Source organism: Plectropomus leopardus, chromosome 2, assembly GCF_008729295.1.
Source record: "Plectropomus leopardus isolate mb chromosome 2, YSFRI_Pleo_2.0, whole genome shotgun sequence".
Lineage (NCBI taxonomy): Eukaryota > Metazoa > Chordata > Actinopteri > Perciformes > Serranidae > Plectropomus > Plectropomus leopardus.
In genome coordinates this window covers 2810414-2824105 of record NC_056464.1, presented here as the reverse complement: position 1 = coordinate 2824105, position 13692 = coordinate 2810414, and the positions used below count along the sequence as shown (strand labels likewise).

The 13692-nt window shown below is 44.2% G+C and overlaps 1 protein-coding gene across 1 annotated transcript in view; it reads left to right on the top strand.

Moving 5' to 3' along the window:
• Positions 1–13692, top strand: part of plxnb1b (plexin b1b) — a 144248-nt gene that overhangs the window by 109901 nt on the left and 20655 nt on the right. The window contains exons 9-13 of the mRNA XM_042498427.1: positions 818–950; positions 1996–2152; positions 7345–7453; positions 9715–9823; positions 11414–12361. Coding sequence (XP_042354361.1) covers positions 818–950; positions 1996–2152; positions 7345–7453; positions 9715–9823; positions 11414–12361 — 1456 coding nt within the window. The remainder of the gene's footprint in view (positions 1–817; positions 951–1995; positions 2153–7344; positions 7454–9714; positions 9824–11413; positions 12362–13692) is intronic.

Below are 13692 nucleotides of genomic sequence, written 5' to 3'. Positions count from 1 at the left end.
ATAATAATAAAATAATAAAATAATAGCATGTTGAAAAAACAACAACAAAATGAAGACCTAGACTTCATTGCCTCTTTAATTCATCATAAAACACACATTCAAACTTGAAAGAAACAAAATAAAACTCACCCAAACCATCTTGGTTACACTTTTTTAGTAAGTCCACTGTTCCAACAATCACCTGCTCCGGTTTGGTCCAAATAAATGCTTTATTCTCCAAGTTAGATGTAAAAAATGTACCATTATTCCCCACAGTCTCTTTCTGCCTGCTGGCCACCGGCTGTTTACAGTCCCGTAACTTTTCCCTCCACCCCTAGGTGTCACTGTGGCTCTCAGTTCAGCTGCCTGTGCCACTAGTAGAGATCGGAGACTGAGCTCTGGTGGTGCGTGCTGTGCACTACATAAAATTAATTTAACAGAAATGACGGTATTGAAAAACATACCTTCTGAATTTCTAAATACCTTGGTCTACCATAACAACGGGATACCACCCAAGCCTGTAACAATGCACAATATTTTCTAGTAATCTTATCCAAACCCGCCCCGCACGCTGTAGGTCAATAATAAGCTAATAATAGGCTGACAGATGGATTTATAACGTCTTTAGTACCCATAATTCAAAAACATATTTGGGGTTGGTAAATCATTCCTGATAAGATTATTTTCATCTTAGCTGTTTTTTGGGTTGTTTCAGTGAAATGAGAAAAAAAAACTCAAAATGGAAAGCTTTGGTGGGCTGTATGTGGCCCAGGGGCTGTCAGTTGATGATTTGTTGTGTACCTGATGTAAAAGGCCCGCCTCTGTATGTTCCCTGCAGGTGTGTGTTGCAGTCTCAGTGTTCTCGTGGGAACCAGCCGGGTCAGTGGCTGTGGAGCTTTGACATGGAGCAACAGTGTCTCACAGTCCAGGACCTCAACCCCTCCAACGTCAGCAGGGAGGAGAGCAGGATGGTAAGTCTGCAATACAGTTGCATAAAGTCGAGCAGTGAAGCAGCAAAACAAAAGTCTCTACATATCTGTCTGTACACGTCCTCACAAAGGGTATAAGGGAGGATGAAACGCATCTTTTTTACTTTCTGTTGACTGCAGATTAAGAGAATCATCCACCTCAAACAGCTCCAGGCCTTTCTCAAGAATATCTTGCCATACACAATACACAGAAGCCTGTCCTGTGGGTACCCCCCACAATAATAACAGTCTCCTCACATACCAAAACAACATAAATCTCAGGCCCACATATCACTTTGCCGTAACTCGTCCAAGAGTCCTTTATCAGCTGAGCGGGGAGATTTACTGTACGCTGGCTGCTCCTGTGTGTGTGTTGGAGATGTGACTTTGCTAAGTGTCAGGGCGTCAGGAGAAGATAGCAATCAGAGTCCTGTCCAGCCATGTCCTGGTGCAGGAGAAAAGCACAGTTTCAGTGGATACCAGCAAAGGCAGAAATATACACAATACACACAGTGTGGCAACATGGGAGAGGACGACTCAAGAACATTTTGAAATTCATGCAGAAGTATATATACGGGGTGAGTGTGAATTAGACCCGTTGGGATCAAATACATATTTCTCCGGAACTGTGGATACATTTTAACATGACTAGCTCAACAGAGAATGTGAAGGTACGTCACACTGTGTGGGATGAGCTTTTTTCTTTTGGCAACTGCATTCACACATCAAAATTCCTACAAATGATGTTCCTATGTGGAGATTATTTTGCTAAACAAAACATGTAAGTATCATAAACATTCCTTTGCCACAGAGCTTATTTTCTGCAATGATCCAAAATCCAATGGGAAAAATCCCATCGGCTTTTTGTTTTCCACGTGTCTTCTTGATTGCATGACATTCTTCACCTAGGTCAAGGAAAAGTGTTTAGGATAAGTCATACGACGTAGTTTTTGACCATTCAACAGCAACATAGGTATCTGTGTTGCATTCTAGCACCTATTATTTGTGGTTCAAATCTAAAACATTAAAACATTATGTCTTCTGTCAGGTGTCCCTGTCAGTCCCGGGACTTCCATTGTTGGAGAAAGACGAGTCCTATTCCTGCTACTTCCAGGACAGCCACAGCCCTGCCACTGTCACCAACTCCGGCGTCACCTGCCACTCTCCTGACACCAGCCAAGTACCCATGGTGCCACCAGGACAGGGTGAGTGTGCATCAGACCCCAGACCTGACCGCTCGTTGCTGAAAGCTGATGCAGCCCGAGTTTAATTACTGGTTTGAACCTTTCAACTTTGTAACTAGAGGATTTGGCTGCATCTTGTAATGAGATTAATCTGTGTGTGTGTGTGTGTGTGTGTGTGTGTGTGTGTGTGTGTGTGTGTGTGTGTGTGTGTGTGTGTGTGTGTGTGTGTGTGTGTGTGGCCATGTGCGCGCATGCGCGCGCACATGGCCACGCATACAATACACGTATACTGTTCCATCCCTGTGTCCATGAATCTAGGCTAACCCAATCTGTTTTCCCTAAACCAGCTTACCCAGCAGGGAGTCATCTGTATTTTAGAGCAGACAACTCCACATAAATCATTTTCATCGAGTGATTGTATGCTTTGATATGAGCTTTGTTTTTTTTAAGGGATAGATGATTGTTTAGCGTGTTGAGAGCACCCTTGTTGTTATATTAAGTCAGTGGCAGCAATAAAAGAAGATTTAAGGGGCTTGTAAATAAAAATTGAGGCCTCTACAGAGGTCACATTCAGCCAAACATTCACATGATTTGTGTGTCTCTCTCTCTCTTTCTCTCTCTCTCTCTCTCTCTCTCTTTCTCTCTCTCTCTCTCTCTCTCTCTCTCTCTCTAACAAACACACACACAGAGGCTCGTTCCCATGCCTGCATTCCTGAAACTTTTAGTTTGTTGTAGTTCTCAGGGTGCAGGGCTCAGGGAGTATCAGCCTGGGGACTTTACTGAGATCTGGACACACAGGCTGCATTTAAGGATCTAGCTGTGGCTTACCTTTACTCAAAGAGGGTTAGTGCCTGCACTCACTAAATAAAAGCCAGGGCTGAATGGCAACTGTTGCTTTTAAGCTCAAGATCAGATTCTCACCTGACTGCTGCCTGTTAAACAAAGCTTCTGATGCAAAAACACATTTTTGTGCTGGCACAGTATGACTCTCATCAGTCAGTAGATGCACGCTTCCTTCTGCGCAGAGATATAGTTGACGGCTGTAGTTCTGTAAAACAGACACTAGTTCTTACATGAAACTTGCTCACAGCAAGCTCTGTGTATTATCTTGAGTAACCGGGTCATGATCTCTGGAAAGAGTGATTGCTGTTTAGTTTTTCAAGTATATATATTTTTTGGCGCTTTGAGCACCACAAGTCGAGTGCCATCTAGTTCCATTAGATCGGAGAGAAAGCAGACATCTCTATGGCTGATATCTCCAACACTCGGCAACTCACACCACAACTATCTAGACTGATAAAAAGCTCTAAAAAACAGGAGAAATCATAGACTGTACATAAAGATGGACAATGTGTCCCCACTTGCCCCAACTATGTAAAAGTGCCATACTGTGTCGTTGATTTTGTCATTTGGAACCAGAGTCTGCAGAGTAGCAATCTCCGTGTGATGGAGTTTCTGCCTATATACCCATCGGACCAATCACGAGCAGCGCCATTGATCATGAGCACACAGATTGGCTCACACAGCTGTCAGTATTGTTGTCAAATCCCCTTTTTATAGTATTAAATAACTCATTAACATATTTACGTATTTGGCCAGTACTTTGATTTTATGGTTAAAACCGTGTCTTTTTCACTAACATGGATGGGGTGGATAAACCCCACCCCATCCATGTTAGTGAAAAAGACTACTGCAGCCAGCCGCCAGGGGGCAATCAAGATAGTTTGGCTTTACTTTCAGGGAGCTGTCAACATTCTTTATGTTCAGTCTGTGGAAATCTATATTGTTGAACTTTGAGCTCAAAAAGCCAAATGCCATCTATCTCCATTATATCAGAGAGAAGGCAGACATCTCTACAGATGAAATCTCCAACACTCACCAACTCACACCAAAACTATTTAGGCTGACAAATAGCTCTACACATAAGAGGAAAAACATGTATTTTTGATTTGGGTGTGATCTGTCTCTTTAAGGCAATGTTTGTATGGATCAAATGACTGTATTAGTAGAATCAAATTGAAATGGTGTTTTAAATTAGCAACAAGACCACTGAGCTCACCTACAATATTTTAGATCTGCCTGACGCGCCTCCGACGGCGCCATTGTGTGGGCTGCAGGGTAGTCAGCCAGGATCCACCCTTGTTTTGCCCCATTATTCCCAGAACATCTCTAGGTAGTGGGGCAGCAATAGGGACGTCTCCCTACTACTCCCTGCAGCCTGATTAGGATCCTTCTTTTCCCCACACCTTGTCCTTCCTTCGAAGCCAGAGCCAAAAGCTCCCTTGCGCCGCCTCCTTCGCCAGGACTTGCATAGCCCGCCTCCTTTTGTGGCCTGTTACTCCGAGAGTTTTAAGGAGTCGCTGTGTGGATGCTCCAGTGAAACCCCTGCACCCGACTTCCACTGGTAAAGTGAATGCTCTCTACCCAGCTTCCGAGGACGCAACTGACAGTTCTGTGTATTTCTCCTTCTTTCTCTTTGTGCAGCCTCTACCTCTTCTTCCCATTGGACAGTGAGGTCTACCATGATGACTGTTCTGGCAGGAACATACCAGAGCACAATATCTGGGTGTAGAGATGTTATGGTGATCTCTGCAGGGAATTTCAGCTGGCGGACGAGGTCGGCTGCTAACTGCCGCTCGCCTCGTAGTGTTAGGAGGGATTGCTCTATCTTGGTTCAGCGCTGCGCTTCTCTCCCTTGCCTGATGAACTGGATCCACTTCTGGGCTGTATGTGTACTGGCCTTGTTTGCCAACAACTTCCTGGAGTTTTAGCCGGTCTATGGCCTAGTGTACTACTTGGGTTATATTCCTCTTGCGTCCTGTTCGAACCTGGGGATTGGCAGTTTGAATAGCCGAGTCTCTCAGCTCGAATAAGAGCCTCACCTTCTCCTTTTTGTATCCTAGGCTGATTGACTGCAGTGGAAGCTGTAAGGTGCTTCTCCTAAAGAGTGCTGTGGTGGAAAAGCATTGAGGAAGGCCAAGCCATTTCCATATGAAGCTGTTGGCTTTTGCCTCCAGTTTCAGGATCGTTGTCCAGGTGATATCACTCAGTTTCAGAGGCCACATGAAGCATTGGTATAGTGTAAATTGGTAACACCAGACCTTGAATTTCCCTGGCAGGAAGGGCTGGTCGATCTTGCACAGGCTGTCTTGAAGTTGAGTTGTAACCATTGGGGCCATGCTCTTGTCCGACAGGTCGGCTGTGTAGTCTGCCTAGACTTCTCACAGGTTCTTCTGCCAGTAGAGGGATTCTTTTACCGTCCACAGTGAAGAGGATGTTGTCATTGTTCGCCAGGAGGTAGCTAGTCATGCGTCTGGCCAAGACTGCGAAGAAGATTTTTCCCTCCATGTTCAACAGGGCGATGCCTCTAAACTGCTTGATGTCTTTGGAGTCTTTCTTCTTTGGAATGAAGGTAGTGACTGCTTTACACCATGTCGGTGGGATGGACTGGGTTTTCCAAGCAGCCACCATAAGCCTCCATAGCAGCCTGAGGAGTTCTTAAACACCTTGTAGGGCACTCCATTTGGTCCGGGTGCTGATGCTGTTCTTGCGTGTTTTACTACCTGCCTGACTTCCGCCCACTTGGGTGGCATTGTGTCAAATTCCGTGGAGGGGTACATGGGCTGGTAATCCAAGGGGTGTGTAAGTCCCCTGTCTTCTTGTCCTCCAGGAGGCTATGGGCATATCTGAAGGGGTCCTGGAAAAAGCGTGTCCTTGTTTTCTCCGTGCAGCTTCTGCGTTTCTGTATCATTTCAGCGCTCCTTAGGTGTGCAAGCCTTTCCTTGAGCTTGTTCCAAAGGACCTTTAGGCCGTCTTTTTCCTAGGCCTCAGCTCTCCTCCATGACTTTCTCAGGAGGCGTCGCTCTCTGACCAGCTGGAGGATTTCCTTCCAAGATGTTCAATTGAAGGTTGTGCTGCCTCTTAACAAGATTTGGAGGGTGCTGCATAGGCTCTTATCAAAGTTTCTCCTTGCTTCCCTGTCGCTGGCTTTTGGCCACTTGACTAGGTTTGTGGGCATACTTCTCTGGTGGTCGTCCTGTGGGTGCTGAACTTGTGAAGTTGCGCTCCTGCTGTGGGGTGTTCTGCTGCTGCTGCTGTGAGATCTGCTGTAAAGACTGGTGTTCCTCTCCCACTTCAACTGCAAGATTAGGATCACTAGCGCTGTGGTGCTCAACCTGGCTGTGATACCTGCCAATGCAGAGCAAGTTTGCGGCTGGCTGTTGCCAACACACTTTACCTTTCCCTGGTGGATGCGCAGAACTTGGTAAGTTGTTAATTTGGACTGTCCGCAGCTGCAATGTGTTAGGATCCTTTGGTCGTTTGTCCATTCCGATTGTTTCATCACCGTGTTGTCTGTCCGAGTTGGTCCATCTTCCATAGGGACGTCTCCCTACCACTCCCTGCAGCCTGCTTAGGATCCTTCTTTTCCCCACACCTTGTCCTTCCTCCAAAGCCAGAGCCAAAAGCTCCCTTGCTCTGCCTCCTCCGCCTGGTCTTGCATAGCCCACTTCCTCTTGTGGCCTGTTACTCTGAGAGTTTTAAGGAGTCGCTGTGTGGATGCTCCAGTGAAACCCCTGCACCCGACTTCCACTGGGAAAGTGAATGCTCTCTACCCAGCTTCCGAGCACGCAGCTGACTGTTACATTTTGAGAAAAATTCAGGTTTCACATAATATCTTCTTGTTTCTGTAGTTTGCTTCATCAATTGTATTAGTCATAATAACATTTACTGCACTCACCATGTTCATTGCAGAACACGGACAGTCAAACGATCAGAGCAGATGGGGTTGAAATGTTGTTATTTGGAAAATTTTAATATTACATCAGTGAGAAAAATATGTAGTGTGAAAACAATAGCCAAAAGTAGTATTCCATCATTTTATTAATCAGTTGTCTCTATGCAGTGTTTGATCATGTGTCAAATGGAAGTGAAGCCTCAGAGTGGTGAGCCATGCTGTGTTTATGTCTGCGCTCTGCGGGCTGAGAGCTTGCAGGCTGCACATGGCTTCTATTAGGCATCTGTGTTTTGGGTGTCTGGACCAAACTTTCTCCCACGTTTTCTCACTGTACTTTGAGAAACATCGTACTCATCCCAGACCATGAATCAGAGGCCGTAATGTCCCCGTCTGTCCGCTCAGTGCTGTGCTCAGGTAAAACATGATGTTGTTTTCAGCTCTTCCTCACGCTGTCTTCCTCTCTGTGTTTTTTCCTCAGACTTTGTCACAGTCACCCTGTCGCTTCGCTTCGGCGACATCACGGTCACGGCGAGGGATTTCACCTTCTACGACTGCACGGCTGTGAAGCAGCTGTCTGGCAGCATGCCGTGAGTTACTGTGATTTATCAGTTCTGCTCTCCCGCCTCCTCCTGATCTGCCCTGCTCACCTGATAATCAAGTCTTATTCCATGTCTGAGGCTGTTTTCCATTTGTACCTCGTTATTTCTTTGTCCCCCCCCATCAGTCCACCGCCCCGTCATGCCAGTGTGTGTGTTTACAGTTCAAAGTTCCTCTGTTGTCATTTGAGGACAAATATGTCCACGCCACCAAAAAAATGAAATAAAATATTCAGTCATTTTCTGTAACCGCTTGTCCTCGTAAGGGTCGCGGGGGGGCTGGAGCCTATCCCAGCTGTCATTGGGCAGAAGGCGGGGTACACCCTGGACAGGTCGCCAGACTATCGCATGTGACATTTGGTGCAGATTGAACCATGTCCCTCAGAGTTATTAACTACATCCTGTTTACTTCCTGGTTCATGACGAGACATGAAAATGTTTGGCCTAATTAAGGCCACACGGTGTGTAAAATTTGTGCCTGAGACCCTTAAAATATCAAATTTTTCACCTTGGGTTTCAGCTCGGGCCCTAATAATCATAATAATTCCAAGGATTTCAAGAGGGTCCTCGCACCGTTCGGTGCTCGGGCCCTAAAAATACTCCTCAATGGTACCTTAAAGAAAAATGCTTCCAACAACTGCTATAAAAATACTATATTTTAATATTACTTTGCACTTTCACTGCCTTAAATCTTTTCAACCAACTTCAGTCCTGATCATAACTACAAAATATTAATTCATTGTCAGAATTTTAAACCTTTAAATACCAGTTTGTTTAAAAAAAGCCCTTGTATTTTTTTTTAAATGAAAAAACAAACAAAAAAAAGATAAAATCTGGTTTATTTTCCTTATATTAAATGCAAATGTGGATTTTTTTCCACTACTTGGGGACAAAATTGTTCACTTTCTAAAATTAGTTAGCTATAAAAATGCAATATATTAATATTACTTTCAGCTAATATTAACATGATGCCTCTATATTTAGAAATAAAAAAATAGCACAAAAAAAGATTTAGTTTCAATAAGGGAAATATTATTTTACAATCAAGGATATGCCAGTGATTATCAACAGCATTTTCCCTAACTAACACTACTCTAAAAATAGTAAATATTTATATTACTTTCCACTGTCAGTGAGTTTAATCTTTCTACCAACATCATTCTAGATCATATCCACCAAATATTAATTCATTTTCAGAATTGTAACCCTTACATGTAGACACACAAGTACACCCATACAGAGATGCACACACATATACACAAAGATGGAAAAAAAATTATATTGACCGCTGCCCGAGCTGAAGTACCCGCATGGGACCTCAAAGGGTTTTGACTCCTTTGTTTAATTTTCAATTATTTCTTCTTCTTCTTCTTCTTCTTGTTATTATTATTATATAAAGATATATTTATTTTTTAAAACTTTTTTCTCTCCTTTTTTGTACTATAATTATATTCACTATTATGTTTATGACACACAAACACGAATGACCTCAATATCCATCCATAGCATAACCACCCGTAGCATAGGAAAATAACCGGTTTGCATATCAACAACAGTAAGAACACCATCATGCCTGATCATTTCTTTGTATGTCTGTTGTTGTTTTTTGTTTGTTTGTTTGTTTGTCCTGTTTTGACCTGTCTTGTCCAGTCTTGTCTAAATTTCCATCTACTGTCATGTATGCGATGCCTATCAATACCCTGTTTTTGTTATTGTTTTTGTACTGCCCTTTTGCAAAAAAAGTGATAAAAAAGACCACATTTCCAATTTTGAAAAAGAAAGAAAAAAAAAGACAAAAATGTCCTGAAGAATGCACAGGGGTTAATAATAGGTCCTAGCATAAAATGGATGAGTGTTGTGTTCTGTGAACATCACAGTGTTGAATGCTGGTTTGGTGTTTACACACATGCTCGCTCTCTCAGCCTCTCTGTCTCTCTGTCCGTGGCGGCTCTCCTCTTCCTCTTTCCACCACTCCGATAAGAAATTCAGCCTCAATTCAATTAGATTCTGACCTTTCTTACCACTGGGGCCAGATTGGCAGCAATTGGATTACTGTGTGTGGTACAAGCTACGATATCATTCTCTTCTCCTCTCTCCTAGATGAAGAGCCCACGCTTCCACCATTAGACCTCTGTTCACCTTTCTCTTCATTGTTTTCTTCCTTTACTCTTTGTCACCTCGCTGCAGCGTCCTTCTACCCACGCTCCTGTTTCACGTCTCTAATCAGTACGTCCTGTTATTTCTGTGTGCAGCTGCCGTGGTTGTGTTCTGAGCCGATGGGGCTGTAACTGGTGCGTTCACCAGCACCTATGTACCCACAAGCCCACCTGTGAGGAGGGGGTGATCATCTACAACCAACATGTAAGTTAATCACACACAAGACCACCTCAGTGACAGCACAGCACTCACTGAGATGTCAAAGATTTCTACAATGCTTGAGTTTTACACAATCAGCAGGTGCACCGTGTTTTATATATATATAAATGATCTGTGGGGACAGTGTGCTCTTCATGAATTCAGATGTTTTCAGAAAAGTTTTGCATTGTAAGTTGATCACTCACAAGTCAAAGGTGTAAACTAATCAGACAGTTGAGAATTTTCTGCTCCTCATCGCATCACATAAGAAATGACTAAATTGTGCCACTAGAAGTCAAACTCCACAGCATATGAATAAATGCCAAGACGCAACAAACTGACATAAAACATCCAGTGGCAACGAGGGACGACTGTTGGGTCGCCTGTTTCTCAGCCAAAAAGTTGCACGACAACCAACAGTAACTAACATGCACGTTCTACGCCTATGTGAGAGGACATGACACTCCACACCAGCAGGCGGCAGTAGTTCAAATTCTGTGACAACATTTCAATGTAAAGTCTATGAGTCAAGCAGGAACTCATGGACCAGCAGGAGAAGCACTACAGCACACAGCCAGTGGGCTGCATTCTGCAGAAGGAAACCTGGAAACTAGAAAACTTTCTAGTGTATGCACCAGGCGAGCAACTCCATGTGATTGATCAATAAGGCGCCATCTTGGTATCCGGTATCTAGGTATTATTATGCAGTGATAGTCGGGAGTCTGTATTTCTCTTTCAAAAAGAGAAACAGGAAGACTGGCAAGAATAGTTCAAGACAATAGTTAGCTATTTAGCACACTACCAACAAAGCTTGATGTTTAGAGAACAAATGAAATTTAATATGTGCCAGAGAACAATAACACAGTTACTTACACTCTTTCTGTGTAAGAGCTCAATGGCTTAAACAATAATCGAAACTTATATATCACGTTTGTTTCCATATCATGATCTTGATTTTAGCCATTTTTGATACTTTCTGCACTTCTGTTTCTGTTATGCTGAATAAGCCCAAAAAAAAGCCCAAAGGGCTGACTTGAGCCAGAGCTGTAGGACACACCGCAAACGCTCACTAACTGCAAACAGTCGGCCTAGTGTGTCAGGGCCCTATAACATCAGTTATATCTTTCATACAACTCTTTTCTTTTTCAATAGCTGCTCAACACATACTAATTACACTTTTAAGATAAAAAGCAAAAAAATAGTTGAAAAATTCTCCAGCTACTGCTTCAGCACAAATTGTGCTGGCTGGCGTGCATTGAATACCGACAGGAGTATTTTTGTTTCATAAGAACCCGGCAAGTAAATAAATAGTCAAGTTTTTCTTATTTAGATGCATTTTTACATACAGTCATTATCGCCCACATATTGTGTTATCTCATATGTCACTACAGGCCACATTGCATGTAACAAAATCACTGCTGTGCATGTTTCATAAACAACAATAACACAGTAACTGCAGGTCATGTGTTTAACATCATATTTAAGTTCAGTTATTCCACTTTCCTTTGTCCATTAGTTTTTTGATTTGTGTCTCACCCTGTCCTCATGTCCTCCTCCTCCTCCTCCTCCTCCTCCTCCTCCCACTCCCACTCCTAGTTTAAACTCCCCACCTCAGCTCCTCCTACAACCAAACCTATCAAAGTCATCACAACAGCCACTGCCACAAAGGCTGCCATTACAACCAGCACTGTGGCAGCCACCACAACAACTCCCACAACAACTATCGCTACGACAACAGCAGCAGCACCTGTCACCGTAGCAACCACTCAGGAACAAACCACCCCTCCTGCACCCCCAACTCCCCCCGCCACCACCACCAGCCTGGAGCCAACCACCCCACCTACCACCGTGCCCCCTCGCCTGGCCAGCACCCTGCCATCCACCACAGCAGCACCCACCCCACCTCTGCTCCCAGAGGTCACCACCAGGGGGGAAGAGGAGACCGCAGCAGGAGAGCTGTTTGTTGTCACCCAGAGTGACGCTGAAGGTGCTGCTGTTACACCCACTGTTGTCATGGTAGCCACAGAGTTGGTGCCTGTCACTGATGGTCTGAGTGGAGATGTGGAGCCTGTGGTGCCTTTGGTCATGCCACCCCATGAACCTGACACCTCCACCCTGGAGGTGGTGACTGAGGCGCCCCCCAGCATAACCCAGGCAGCTGAGGGAGCTCTGAGCCTGGCAGAGCCTCCAACCTCGGCCTCATCCGGCTTCCCCCTGCCCACGCCCTTCTCTGTGGGAGATCCTGATGACTCAGAACCTGCACTGGACCTGGACCTGACCCAGACTCCCTCCCTGATGCCCACACAAGACTCCCAGACTGACGCAGAGAGTCCAGGCACTGGCCCTGAGGTGCTCCTCTGGCCAAAAGAAGACGTCCACTCTGAGAGTGCCGTCCAGTCCGAAAATGACACAGCCACATTTTCTGCTGCCACTGTGCTGTCAGGGGACGGTGAGGTTGACCATGCCCTCCCATCCTACCCCCATCTGGTTGATACAGACTCAGAGCTGGACTACCAGTATGATCCAGCTGATGCCTTCCTCCCGGTGAGTTCAGCCGCCTCCCTCCTCCTCCTTCTTCTTCCTCTACTTCTTCTTCTCAAAGCTTCAGCAGCCCCCCGGCGCTCCCGGCTCCTGACTCAACTCTGTACTCCTGCTATAGGAACAATGCTGAAGCCAGCCTCCCTGTCTGCCCTCGTTTCCCTGCTCTTCCTCAGCTGTCTGATGCCTGTCTTCTTTTTGTTGTTCTGCTCCATAGGCTGAAGCCTAGAAAAATTTTTTTTTTGAATAACTTGTTTTCATTTTTTTCTGGTTTTATACATTTACAGCTCAGTATAACTTTTAAAATGTCCCTTTTTCTGTGAGTATGTGTGTTTGCAGTGAATGAAAGCGAGATGGTTGTTACAGTCACAGTATTTCCCACACTACATCATATCTTTGTCTGTACAGTAACAGTGGGGCTTAACAACCTTAAGATGTAAGACATGTTTCAAAATAAAGATTTAACTACTTATAAGATTTTATTTGGATTTTATAATGGCCATCTCTACAGAAAAAATAAACATGTTGACAGCCTGGTGCAACCATTTTTTGGTCTCCATTGTTTTCTCAAATTTTCTTTTAACCTGTTGAAATTTTGTTTAGGCCTGAAGTTATGCATAAAAAAGAGTGGAGCCACTATGAGGGACAGTCTGTCTCTGAATAGTGTCATTCAGCTCCACTCGCTTGTTCCAAAGTTGTCACAGCTTGCTCCAAAAATTCAAGATGGCAATGGTCAAAATGCCAGTCAAGGCTTCAAAACAAGATTCTACAAACCAACAGGTGACACCACAGTGGCTACGTCCATTTTACACAGGATGTAGTTTAAACCTACTTTACCCACATTGCAACTCGACTGCAGTGCGCTCAGAGATTCAGGTGTGTTATACTGGTAGCAGCTAATGTATCCTGGAGTCTGCAGCAGAGATGAGCTGTCTGCTACCATACCTCTAGATTTTTTTAAGATTAGATTCTAAACATCACACAGCTCCTTCTGGATAATCTAAAGTCTTTACACATTTTTTTTCACAAATCAAGTGACTCCTGTTAACAGATTGTGATGTGTCAGACTCAGTGTAGTTCCCCTCTAAGAAAACAGTCACCAGTTTAGAGGCATTAAAGCATTTATGTATTGAATTTGAAACTGACCAATTTTGGCATTGCCCAGCGATATTATCAAAAAAGAGATATTGTTGTGCACAGCAAGATTGTCTCATTTATCTTCAAGCAAACTCATTCCATCACAGTCATTTAAGATCACTTATAATCACTTAAAAATTACACATCAATGTGAGTAGTACATGATTAGTTTGATGTGTGTGTGTGTGCGCGTGCGTGCG